The 14,307-nt window shown below is 40.0% G+C and overlaps 1 protein-coding gene across 5 annotated transcripts in view; it reads right to left on the reverse strand.

Moving 5' to 3' along the window:
* Positions 1-14,307, reverse strand: part of LOC144691669 (POU domain, class 2, transcription factor 1-like) — a 253,229-nt gene that overhangs the window by 172,171 nt on the left and 66,751 nt on the right. For 4 of the 5 annotated variants that reach the window (XM_078559989.1, XM_078559986.1, XM_078559988.1 and 1 more), the window contains exon 2: positions 2,440-2,505. The exons of the other annotated variant lie outside the window; for it this stretch is intronic. In XM_078559989.1, coding sequence (XP_078416115.1) covers positions 2,440-2,505 — 66 coding nt within the window. The remainder of the gene's footprint in view (positions 1-2,439; positions 2,506-14,307) is intronic. 5 annotated transcript variants of the gene reach the window in all.

Here is a 14,307-nt window from a genome sequence, read left to right on the forward strand (position 1 = left end):
TATTCTTTCTACCAAAATGGACAAGCTTACATTTTCCCACATTATATATCCCACCTGCCAATTTTTTGCACACTCACTTAACCTATCTAGATCCCTTTGTAGACTCTTTGGGCAGGATCTTCTGTTCTGGAGTCTAAGTTTGGTGGCGGGCGCAGAAGTGATTTCTGTTGGGGGACCTTGGGCTGTTCAGCTCATTAAATATTCACCTGTGAGGAGCTCGCCAATTCACACAGCGAGCGAAGACAGGAAGTCGCCGTCCCTACCATTACCTCATGGGGTCGAAGGTTTGGGCACCATGTGGAAAGGGCACCTGCACCGCCTGCAGTATCACTTCCACTTTTGCCCAGCCACTGCTCCAGCCTTCTCATTAACCCTTTATCCCTTCCTTGGTCATCCGCCATGCAACTTGCACTGCTACCAACTGGTCTCAAGCATAGACTAGCATTTACACTCACTCCCCAAAGAGGGCAATGCAGTGGCAACTCACCATTAATCATTTAAGAAGTCACCTCACCAAATGTACAACACTTATGTGCAGCCATAAAAGTGAATATTCTAATTTCTCGCTGATGGTGATCTTAATTTGGAAGGGGAACTTAATTCCAGCAAGCTGGCCTTCTAAGGAGCATACATGACATGCTAATGCATGCAAAAGAACTTCCCGACATTGTTATGCGGGCAGCTTGACTCGCCTTTAGTCTGCCTTTAAAGTCCCAAGAACTTAATTGCTAAAGTTCATCATGCCATTGGGAAACTGATTTTTGGCCTCACGCCAAATTAAGTTCCCCCGCCTGCCAAGCCTCATGCTGCTGTCAGGGCCAGAAGATTCCGCCCTCTGCATCCTTATCATAACTTGCTTTCCTGCCGTCGGCAAATTTAGCTACCATACATTTAGTCCCTTTACCAAGTCATTAACATAGTTTGTAAGTATTCAATGCCTCAGCACTAATCCCAGTGGCACTCCGCTAGTTACAGTTTGCCGACCTGAAAATGACCCTTTATCCCAACTCCCTGCTTTTTGTTAACCAACCAATCCTCTAGCCACTCTAATATGTTACCCTCAACACCATGAATTCTTATCTTCCCTCTTCACTTTATCGAAAGTCTTTTGGGTATCCAAATACACTACTAGTTCCCCAAAGTACTCTAATAAATTAGTCAAACACAATTCCCTTTCACAACCATGTTGACTCTGCCTGACTGTATTATGCTTTTCTAAATGTTCTGTTATTACCACCTTAATAATGGATTGTAGCATTTTCCTTAAGATAAATGTTAGGCTAACTGGCCTAAAGCTGGCTTTTGGTTTCCCTCCTTTCTTGAAAAGAGGTGTTTGCAATTCTCCAATCTCCTGGGGCCTTTCCAGAATCCACAGAATTTTGGAAGGTTACATCCACTATCTCTCTAGGGAGCTGGCCATCTGGTCTAGGGGACTTGTCAGTTTTTAGTCCCAAGAGGTTTTCCCAATGTCTTTTCCCTAGTGATTGTGATTGTTTTTTTTTATTCGTTCATGGGATGTGGGCGTCACTGGTTGGGCCAGCATTTACTGCCCATCTCTGTGGATCTGGGGTCACATGTAGGCCAGACCAGGTAAGGACGGCAGATTTCCTCCCCTAAAGGGCACTAGTGAACCAGATGGGTTTTTAATGACAATTGACAATGGTTTCATGGTCATTGTTAGACTTCTAATTCCAGTTTTTTTTTAATTAAATTCAGATTTCACCATCTTCTGTAGTGGGATTCAAACCCGGGTCCCCAGAGCATTACCCTGGGTATCTGGAGCACTAGTCCAGTGATAATACCACTACGTCACCACCACCCCACTATTTTAAGTTCCTCACTCCCTTTTACCTCTTGATTTCCAAGTATTCTTGGGATGTTTTTGTGTCTTCTGTGAAGACAGCCAAAATATCTTTTCAATGCTTCCGCCTTGCTTCCCATTATTAAGTCCCCAATCTCAACCTCTAAGGGACCAACGCTCACTTTAGTTACTCTTTTCCTTTTTACATACTTGTAGAAACTCTGTCTGTTTTTATATTTCTAACTAGTTTTCTCTCAAAATCTAACTTCGCTCTCATTAATGTTATTAATCATTCTTTGCTAGTTTCTAAAAATTTGTCCAATCTTCAGGTCTACCAACAATCTTCACAGTATTGTACGTGTTTTCTTTCAATTAGATAATTTTAATTTCCTTAGTTAGCCACAGATGGTGCATCCTTCTCAGAGTCTTCCTTTTCAATAAAATATAGAGAGAGAGTGATAAAAAGTTGTATGTGCTATATTTTTGTATTAAGTTGGAACTCCATATTCAGAGTCTTTCGTACAAACTTCAGTTTCAAACCAAAAAAGTGAATTTTACATGACAGGAAGCATGCATTATTTTCCAAGAGCTCTGTGAAAATCACTGTGCCAAAACAATTACAAGAACAGAGTTCCAACCTGTGCTCCCTTCACTGCCATCCAAGGAAGGCTTGATAGACTCTGACGGATTGCTCATTCTCGATTCTGTACAAAACAGAAAAGAGGAAGGAAAAAAGAAAAACAATTCATATCAGTTACTCATAACACAACTTTTCTTCTTTCCCCAGTTACCTATATCATTGAGGAGGAAGGCAGCTAATTGGGATAATATCGATTAAATGCTAAGAAATAAACCATTCTAATGAGCACCAAATGTATGAGCCTTTGCCTTACAACTTATTATTGAAGAAATAGTAAATGGAGGGGTATAATATTTTCCGCTTAACAAAATTTATGGTAGAAAACTTGAGAACTCTTTATATTTAGTGTTCCTGTAATTTGAATTACAGAATAGCAACACCCATCCACACTACATTGCTTAAACCTGCTCAAATAGCCCAAAGACAGAATCACAGTGGGTCTATGATCCTGTCATCGGATAAAAAAGCCAGTTTTAGTAATGTCAGTGCTGGAGGTATTGCATAGCCATCACTCTTTCATGAGCTGAACATGCTAAAGTAAAAAGTACTTCCAGTATGGCAAGTTCTTTTCACAAGTGATTCTCTCTTACTGTTCTTCCTACAGTGTATACATAGTTGTTAAAGGCACAACCAAATTTATCTGTATTGATATTTTGAGTAAAAGTTCAACTATTCATCATGGACAAAATAGATATTTTAGCAAGAGAAATCAAATAAAAGATATCTCCTCCTTGAGCTCTGTCTTCTTACATCACATGGTTGTTCATTCTTGACATCTTTTTATAAAAGTTTTCCACTACATCAGTCTTCTTTTCAACCAGATACAACAATTAGAGCACAAGTAAACCTTGAACAAGGATTTCAAGCTTTAACAATACAACTGGTTTCATTTTTTAAAACCAGACCAGAGATTGGCTTAAGCACTTATGCAAACATAAAAATATATACATCATATTGCTGAAGAAAAAGACATGTTTAAGCTTTTTGTCTTGCACTCATCAGGACACTTTGCAAGAATACCAAGAAGAAGAAAACAACAATTCATACTGCATGTTAGAGAGTGCTGATTGGTTGGCAAGTGGTGTTGCCATGGAGAATACACCAGTGATGGTGACTGACAGTTAATTGATAACCATTGTTTGTAATTTAACCCAGGCAGTTTGACGCTAATTGGTCAAGGCATTGCCCTGAGGAATGAGTCAGCGAATGGCTGTCGCTTATTTTGTTTAGCTGAAACAGGCGCAATGTGTGTACATGTTCTTCCTGTCTGCAAAGAACAGGGCCCTTTATATCAAAATATGTAGCTTCCAGTACATGTAAATGTGCCACAATACAAGCCCAACTAACAATCTTAAATTGGTTGTCAGCGTAATTCTTAGCACACAGGATTATTTAGCAAATGTTGTCCAATTGCGGAATCACATCTAATGATCAACACTGCATTTGAGATTTGCAAGCACGGGCTGGTTGGATGCAGTCTGTACCCTGCCCGTTGCGAACAACGGCTGGGACATGCTGTTTGATACAATTTGGCAGTCTTTGGGACGTACAGCCTACATACACCTAGCATCACACCGGCACTGAAATTCATATACCACATCACTCATTTGTGTGATAGGCAGAATATCTTTTTGGCTTGATGGCAGCATCCTATTAGTGGTGAATACCACTCATGTTGTAGCAACATGAGTGGTATTTGCTACTAACAGGATGTTGCCATCAAGCCAAAAAGATATTCTGCCTATCTCACAAATGAGTGATGTGGTATATGAATTTCAGTGCCAGTGTGATGCTAGGTATGTAGGCCGTACGTCCCAAAGACTGGCGGATCGTATCAAACAGCATGTCCCAGCCGCTGTCCGCAACGGGCAGGGTACAGGCCGCACCCAACCAGCCCATGCTTGCAAAATTCAAAATTATTTTTTTTATGTATTCACTCACAGGATGTGGGCTTTGCTGGCTGGCCCAGCATTTATTACCCATCCCTGGCTGCCCTTGAGAAGGTGGTGGTGAGCTGCCTTCTTGAACCACTGCAGTCCATGTGGTGTAGGGACACCCACAATGCTCTTAGGAAGGGAGTTCCAGGATTTTGATCCAGCGTCCAACAGTAGATGCAATTCTGCTAAATAATACACTGACAACCAATTTAAGATGGTCAGTCAGGCTAGCAGTGCAGCACATTTGTATAGACTGGAAGCTACATATATTGATAAACAGGGCCCTGTTATTTGCAGACAGAAAGAGCATGTACACACATTGCGCTTGTTTCAGCTCAACAAAATAATTGACAGCCATTTGCTGACCCATTCCTCAGGGCAACGCCTTGACCAATCAGGGTAAAGCTGTCTGGTTTAAATTTAGAACAATGTTTAGCAATTAACTGTCAGTCACCATCATTGATGCATTCTCCATGGCAACACCACTTGCCAACCAATCAGCAATCTCTTCACATACATATAAATTGTTGTTTTCTCCTTATATTGACATTTTTGTGAAGTGTCCTGATGAGGGCAAGACGAAAAGCTTAGACATGTCTCTTTTTTCAGCAATACTCGGGGTCAGACTACCAAATGACTATTTATATACAGCATAATACTGAAAATCACTCCAAAATGCAGGAATTGCACTTCCTCCAACCCAAGCAGTATTAAAATTTGCCTAGGGGTGTAGTATTCCGGATATGACATTCTCACAAAGGTAGGAGAGGTACAGTTAAAACCTTTACAGGTCTTATTCAGTAAAATGCATCATTGCAAAAAGGCAAACCAATTCCTTAAAATGTTCCTAAGTCTCAGTGGCTGGTTTATGGGAAAAACCAAACCAGTCTCATCTGCTCAGTAAGTCCAAAATACATAAAGCTGCATGAAGAAATCACCCATGAATCAGGAAGAGGAGGCTACCCTTGCTTGAGAAAAATAACTGCTAAGTTTCTAAACGCAAGAAAATCTGAAAAGCAAGGATTACTAGGTTACTTAGTAGCCATCAGTATGATTCTACTCCACTTCTTCCTTATTTCCAAGAAAACAAGAACATAACATACTGAGACAGAAAAGGCGCAGAAACTTCTTCCAAAAGGAGAAATGTTTGTGCAAAATCATGGTTCTGCTCTCTGCACCTAGAACATGGATCAGACTGTGATAGTTCAGGATGTTAAGTTAAATGTACAATTTCTCCAACTATGAACATGCAGGGATTTCATGAGGGTCACCAGTCTCTTCAGGTAACTCAACAGGTCGAAGCTTAAAAAAGTCTTTTTACTGTATAGTTAATTGATCGTCAAAACATCCTCATCAATGGGAGAAAAGGCTGATGTACCCTGGAATATCAGCACTTAAATCAGACATCTAATAATTAGAAGAAGTGAATTTGTGACAAGACAGGTGTACTGAAGTCAGAGGAAATCATACAGTCACAGAATGATTACAACACAAAAGGCGATGATTCGGCCCATCAAAGAGAAACGTAGCTTGCCCCATTCTCCCAACATTTCCATTTAGCCCTGCATTTTTTTTTTATCTTCAGGTGCTTAACGAATTCCCTTTTGGAAGCCATGAATGAATCTGCCTCCACCACCCTCTCAAGAAGTTCATTTCAGATCCTAACCACTCACTGCCTAAAATGTTTGTTCTTTAATACATTTACTAATCATTTTAACTTTATGTCCCCAGGTTCTCTACCCTTCTGCCAATGGGAACAAATTCTTTCTTTCTGCTTTGTCCAGATCCTCATGATTTTGAGCACCTCTATCAAATCTCCTATTCTCTTCTCTAAAGAGAACAACCTCAGCTTCTCCATTCTATCCACGTAACTGAAGTCCCTGATCCATACACACCCAAATCCAGGTCATGAATTTAGTTCAAGAAAAGCAGTGGTTCTTGTACTAACAATACCTGACAAACTTCCTCCAGTTCAAAAGCTAACCTTTTACCACTGCTCTGTTTCCTGACATTCAGCCAACTTTGCGCCCATATTGTCACTGTACTGACTTTATTCCATGGGCTTGAACTTTGCAGGCAAGCCTATTATATGGCACTTTATTAAACGCCTTTTGATAAAATCCATATCATCCACATTAGTCTCAGCAACCCTCTCTGTTGCCTCAGCAAAAAGCTCCATCTAGTTGGTCAGATACAATTTACCTTTAACAAATCCATGAAGTATTTCCTTACTTAATCTACACTTATCCAAGCGAATACTAATTTTGTCCCGATGTTGCTGTTTCTAAAAACCTTTCCTCCAATGAAGTTAAACTAACTAGCCTATAGTGCTGGGTTTATCCTTACACTTTTTTTTAAACAAGGGTGCAACACTTGCAATTCTTTCATCCTTGACATCAACCTCTAAAGAGGATTGGAACATTATGGTCAGTACCTCTGCATTTTCTACCCTTACTTCTCTCAGCATCCTCAGATGCATCCCATTTGGTCCAGGTGACTTATCAACTTTACTTATAGACAGCCTTCTAATATTTCCTCTTTATCAACTTTTAGCTCATCCAGTATCTCAACTACCTTCTCATTCAATATGACTCCAGTAGCATCTCGTTTCATTTCGCATCTTAGCCATGCCTTCATATGTACATTCCCTTTTTGGTCCTTACCCCTCTGCTTACTACATTTTTACTATCCATATGCTTATCGAAAACTTATGAATTCCCCTTTATGCAAGCTGTTATTCTCTTCTCATATTCTTTGTCTCTCTTATTTCCTTTTTCGCTACCCCTCTGAACTTTTTATATTCAGGCTGGTTCTCAGTTCTAATTATCAACCTGACATCCATCATAAACACCCTTTTTCTGCTTTATCTTACCCTCTCTCTCTCTTTCATTATCCAGAGAGCTCTGGCTGTGTTTGCTTTACCTTTTTCCCTAATGGAAATGTATCACAACTGTATCCAAACCATCTTCTCTTTCAAGGCAGCCCATTGTCCAATTACAGTATTGTCTACCAATCTTTTTCCAATTTAGCCAGGACAGGTCTGTTAACAACCCAGTGAAATTGACCCGCTTGCAACAGAGTATTTTTACTCCAGATTGCTCCATGTCCTTTTCCATAGCTAATTTAAACATTAAGATACTATGATCACTATTTCCTAAATGCTCCCCTATTGACCTACTTGACCACCTCACTCTTCATTAGCAGATCCAGCAATGCCTCTTTCCTTGTTGGTCCAGAAACGCACTGCTCAAGAAAATTCTCCTGAACACAATTCAGAAATTCTTCCCCCTCTCTGCCCTTTACACCAATTATCCTAATACAGTCTGTGAAGATAATAAAGTCCCTCACTATCACTATTCTATAGTTTCTCCACCTGTCTGTTATCTCCCTGCAAATTTCCCCCTCTACATCATTCCCACTAGTTGGCAGCTAATAGAAAACACTAGGTAGTATAACATCTCACCTCTACTGTTTCTTAACTTTAACCAATAGATTAGGTCCTTGGTCCCTCTATAACATCCTCTCTCTCAGGCACTGTAATAGTCTCCTTAATCAATCTTGTCACCTTATCTCCAACTTTCCTTTCCTATCCTTCCTGTACACCTTGTATCCAGGATTATTTAGTAACAATTCCTGTCTTAGTTTTCAACCACGTCTCCATTATTGCCACTTCATATCCCCATGTGCCTACTTGCACTTGCAGCTCACCAACTTTATTGGCCATGCTTCATGTGTTTATATACATGTACTGCAAATATGAATAAGATCTTACTGTATTCCCTTTTACCATGACCCCATTTAATACCTTACTATTTCTTACATGAGTGCTATCTGTCTCTCCAAATCCTACGTGCTCCTTGTTTCTCCTTTCTAATGCTATATCCTTGTTTAAACCCTCTCCCACAGCACTCGCAAACTATCCCAGCTCTGTTGAGGTGCAATCCAACTGGATTGTACTGGTCCTACCTCTTGCAGAACCAGTCCCAAATGTTCTAGAGATCTAAAGCTCTCCCTCCTGCACCATATCTCTAGCCACACGTTTATTTGCACTATCCTCCCATTTCTATACTCACTAGTGTGTGGCACCAGAAGTAGTCTACTACCTTTGAGGTATGCCATCTCATGACCTCAGAGTTTTATTACCCTGTTGTAATAAAATTATCAAGGATTAAGACTTTTGCATATTAATTAGTACGAGTTACTTTGTTTCAATATAAAATGCAACATGAACGGATACAATAGCCAAACAGAAATACACGCGATTAACGAGTCTTTTATTTAAACTGCTACATATTTTTTATTTGTTTACCAGGTTTGTTTTGGTTTTCTCTGTCTGAGGAACATCACCACTGGGAAATAAACATGCACCATTTCAGCACTATGATTTGAGAACAACAATAGTGAGTATGTGAATATTATATTCATATTTTATATCTAAGAGAACTGTAAACAACACCAAATATAACTAAAGATTTTATTCCGCTAAATCTTAATTCTGTATGTATAGACTATTTTAAGTTGTAAACACTAGTTGTTATTGGGTAAGTGGCAGTGAAACCAATTTAAGGTGGGGAGTTAAGAGTACCACAGCAGAAGTTTGGAATGTCCACAACACTGAAATGCACTAATTCCAGTGCAATGTGTCTATAGTGTATACCACCAAACTCTCCAAGGTCGGCTACAACATTAACTAGATCAGAGTAAAACTGGTTCCATTCAATAAAATAATTAATGCAAACTTCTTATTTGCTGCTTCAAAGTAAATGTTTCCACTGCTTGCACAAGCCATTTCCATGACTTCTCTGTGTGAGGTTACTAGTTTAGCATAGAATTGAAACCAGGTTCACCATCCTAAAATGATTTCATAAAAAATGTATTAACAGCAGAGAACAAGGTCCCAAAATTCAAAACATAAGTGTGTAAACCTCCACATCACCCAGTGCATGCAGCCAGACTCCAAAGACTGCAACCAAAATATTGCTATGAACACTAACAAATCTTCTAAATGATCCATTATAAAAATGAAATTGCTTCACAAACCCAGAACTGATAAATTCAGGATATTGCACCTTGCGAATTAAATTTCCATTGAGAACTGCAAATTTTACCTCAATAGTCAACATTGTGGAATCCTGAAACCTTCAGGTCAGACTTTACACAGTAGCAATTTCTAACCTTTATAGATTACGGATTGACAAAAGCTTTGAAACCCCATAAAAACAATGGGATCATAAGAACATAAGAAATAGACAGAGAAAGCCATTTGGCCCCTTGAGCCTGCTCCACCATTCAATAAGATCATGGTGATCTAATCGTGGCCTCAACTCCATTTTCCTGTCCAGCCCCATAATCTCTTGTAGATTAAAAATCTGTATAACTCAGCCTTGAACATATTCAATAGTTTCCACTACTCTCTGGGTGAGAGAATGCCAAAGATTCACGACTCTCAGAGAAAAAAATCATCCTCAACTCCGGTTTAAATGGGAGATCCCTTAATCTGAAACTGTGCCTTCTAGTTCTAAATTGCCCTCGTGGGAAACATCTACACTGCCACACCTCCTCAGAAGTAGAAATTTTTCAACAAATCTCCTCTCATTCTTCTAAATTCCAGAGAGTATAGGTCCAACCTGCTCAAATTTTTCCTCATAAAATAATCCCTTCATCTCAGGAATCAACCTAGTGAACCCTTCTCTGAACTAAGTATATCCCTCCCTAAATAAGGAGACCAAAATCAAGCTCTAGGTATGATCTCACCAACGCCCAGTAGTGTTGTAGCAAGACTTCGATACTCCATTCCCATTGCAATTAAGGCCAACATTCCATTTGCCTTAATTACTTACTGTACTACCATACTAACTTCTTGTGATTCATGTATAAGAACATTAGGCCTCTGTATCACAGCATTCTGTAGTCTTTCTCCATTCAAATAATATTCTGTGTTTCTATTCTCAAAGTGGACAACCTTATATTTTCATATATTAAAATTTATCTGCCAAATTTTTGCCCACTCACGTAACCTACCTATCCTTTTGCAGACACTGTGTCCGCCTCACGACTTTCTCCCCTATCACATCATCTGCATATCTGGCTACAATACACTTCATCAAAATAATTAATATAGATTGTAAATAGTTGAGGCCCCAGCACTGATCCCTGTGGCACTCTACTAGTTAGCAGCTTGCCAAAGGGAAATTTACTCATGTATCATGAGTCTCTATTTCCGTTAGTTAGCCAGTCCTCTATCCATGCTAATATAGTATGCTCTTCTCTTTTATGTGGTACCTTATCAAATGCTTTTTGGAAATTAAAATACACAACATCTACTGGTTCCTAGTGGTGCATGCTCATTACATGCTCAAAGAGCTTTAATAAATTTGCTAAATGTTCTTTCCCTTTCCTAAAACCATATGGACTCTGCTTAATTGTATTATGATTTATAAATGTATTGCTACTACTTCCTTAATAATGGATTCCAGCATTTTCCCCAATGACAGATGTTAGACTAAATGGCCTCTCATTTCCTACATTCTGTCTCCCTCCTTTCTTGAATAAGGACATTACATTTGTGGTTTTCCAATCTGCTGGGACCTTGCCAGAACCTAGAGAATTTTGGAAGACTACAACTAATGCATCCACTATCTCTGCAGCTACTTCTTTTAAAGCCCTAGGATGCAGGCCATCAGGTCCAGGGGACTTGTCAGCCTTTAGTCCCTTGTGCTTTTTAACTAGTCATTGTGATTATTTTAAGTTTCTCCCTCCCTTTTGCCTCTTGACTTTCAACTATTCTTTTATTGTTTTCTACCATGACAACAGATACAAAATACTTGTTCAAAGTCTGTTATTTCCTTGTTTCTCATTATTAATTCCACAGTTTCTAAGAGACCAAAGTTTACTTTAGGTAGTCTCTTCCTTTTTACATACTTGTAGAAGCTCTTACTGTCTGATTTCATATTTCTTGCTAGTTACTCATATTCTAAGATTCATAGTAAAGACTGTTGTTTAAATGGCAAGTTTATTTTTATCTTTGTTCATGGGATTTGGACATCACTGGCAAGGCCAGCATTTGTTGCTGATCCACTTTCTTAAACTGCTGCAGTTCTTATGGTGTAGGTACACCAACAATGCTGTCAGGGAGGGGGTTACAAGATTTTGATCCAGTGACATTGAAGGAATGATGGCAATATGGAGTCAGGATGGTTCTTGGCTTAAAGGGGAACTTGCAGATGGTGATGTTCCCATCTGCAAGCTGACATTGTTCTTCCAGGAGGCAGAGGCTTCTAGGGTTTTGTTGAGGCAGCCTTAGAGAGTTGCTGCAGTGCATCATGTAGATGATAAACACTGCTGCTACAGTGCACTATTGGTGGAAGGAGTGAATCTTTAAGATGGTGGGTGGGGCACCAATTAAGCAAGCTGCTTTGCCCTGGAATCGAGCTTTTTGAATGCCGTTGGAGCTGCAATCATTCAGACAAGTGGGAAGTACTCCATCACTATCCTGACTTGCGACTTGTTGATGTGGACAGGCTTTGGGGAGTCAGGAGCTAAGTTACTTAGTACATAATTTGAAGCCTCTGACCTGCTTTTGTAGTCACAATATTTATAAGGCTGGTCCAGTTAAGTTTCTGGCCAATGGTAACCACCTCCCCCTTCAACCACCGCTGCCCCTCCACCCCCCACAACACCCTCCATCCCCAACACTCATTTGATTGCCCAATGAACATCCCACTTTGACCTTCTAATGAAGGGGAGGTCACTGATGAAGCAGCTGAAGATGGTCAGGCCGAGGACACCACACTGAAGAACTCCTGCAGCCATGTCCTGGAGCTGAGGTGATTGGCCTCCATCAACCACAACCATCTTCCTTTGCGCTACGAATGACTCCAACCAGTAGAAATTCCAACTCCAATGATTCCCTCTGATTTCAAATTTACTGGGCTCCTTGCTGTCATGCTATCTTGATGTCAAGAGCAGTTACTTCAACTTCACTGTTCAAGAGCATGATGTTATTTAGGCCAAATTGCATTGCTTAAAAGACGAAAAACATAATAGAGCCCATGAAGTCTTCATCAGTTCCTCCTTCTAAAAGTTTCAGAAACCATTTATATATAGCAGCTATGACAAAACAAAGAACCTGTTTGCATTGTGGAACAAGTTTGAATTATAGACACAGGCCTATTGAGATCACTTCTTCCAACCTCTGCCCCACATACAAAGAAAATAACAATTACAAACAAATATAACAAAGGGCTGCTCCTTTAAAATTGTTGGGCATTAAACACTGTAAAAGCGTAAATTATATTCAGTAAATGCATGCACCTATTTTCCAGCTAACACACATCTCAATTTACTGCTAACTCAAAAGCACCCAGTCAGTTGAAAATATTCAAATTTACTGCTGCAAATGGAAAATTAAGTGTTTGATCTATTGTACTGAGAGTGACTTCTTAGACAGATAGTGGGCAAGAGCAAGGTTGATTAAAAAATAGCCACATGTGGCAAATTGGAATCCAGATGTGGTTAATAGCAACTCAATAGCACTGCTGTGAGTTAACAAAAGAAAGAGTAAGACACCTTGGGCATGTGATCTCAATTCTCATTTGCATGATGTTTGCGTGAGCACTTCTACCATTTTACCATCAACTGCATAAAAAAGTTAGAGAAAAGGCATTGTGTGCGAATGTTTTTGATTGTTGCTTATTTATTTCCTTGCGTACTGAATGGTGATATAAGTATGTATACATGTGAAGTACATTTACCTATATATGGTGAGTGTGTAAAGAAAGCTTTCCTTAGTAAAATGAGTGCATGCGGCTAAAACAGTGCTGTGGAAGCAATACCTGCTGTTAGTCTGCATTATCGATTGGTCAACACTGCTCTAAGGCTACAAAGTGAAATTGCTCTGCAATCTCGAAATGAATGTTTGGGTCTTAATTTAAAATACTTATACATACTGAGAGATCACTTAGTTTAATTGGTATTTGGTTACAGACCCACAGAGAATGTGCTGGGCAGTTTTACTTTGCAGCTGAGAAGCATCTTAAAATTGCTTTATTTTTGTAAAAAAAACATAGGAACAGAGCAAATAAAAGCACGAGTAGCCATTCGGTCCCTCCAGCCTGCTCCACTATTCAACTAGGTCATGGCTGATCTTCTACCTCAATGTAATTTTTCCATAATATCCCCATATCCTTTGATGTCTTTAATATCTGGAAACCAATCAATTTCTGCATTGAACGTATTCAATGACTGAACCTCCACAGCCCTTTGGATTACAGAATTCCAAAGATTCACCACTCCGAGTGAAAAATTCCTCATCTCAGTCCACAATTGCCTTTCCCTTCTTCTGAGACAGTCTTCCTTGGTTCTAGAAACCACAAACCCCCCCACCCCAAATGCAGGGAAAACATGCTTTTTGCATTTGTTTTTATTCTTTCATGGAATGTGGGTGCCGTTGCTGAGGCCAGCATTTATTGCGCAGTCCAAATTGCCTTCGAGAAGGTGGTGGTGAGCTGCCTTCCTTAACCACTGCAATCCATGTGGTGTAAGAACGTCCATAGTGCTGTTAGGGAGGGATTTCCAGGATTTTGACCCAGTGACAGTTAAGAAACAGCGATATATTTCCAGGTCAGGGTGGTGAGTGGCTTGGAGGAGAACTTCCAGGTGGTGGTGTTCCCATGTGTCTGCCACCCTTGTCCTTCTAGATGGTAGTGGTCGTGGGTTTGGAAGGTGCTATCTAAGGAGCCTTGGTGAGTTCCTGCAGTGCATCTTGTAGATGGTACACATTGCTGTCACTCTGTGTGGAGGGAGTGAATGTTTGTGAATGGGGTGCCAATCAAGCGGGCTGCTTTGTCCTGGATGGTGTCAAGCTTCTTCAGTGTTGTTGGAGCTGTACTCATCCAAGCAAGTAGAGAGTATTCCGTCACACTCCTGAC

This window comes from Cetorhinus maximus, chromosome 16, assembly GCF_964194155.1.
Source record: "Cetorhinus maximus chromosome 16, sCetMax3.hap1.1, whole genome shotgun sequence".
Lineage (NCBI taxonomy): Eukaryota > Metazoa > Chordata > Chondrichthyes > Lamniformes > Cetorhinidae > Cetorhinus > Cetorhinus maximus.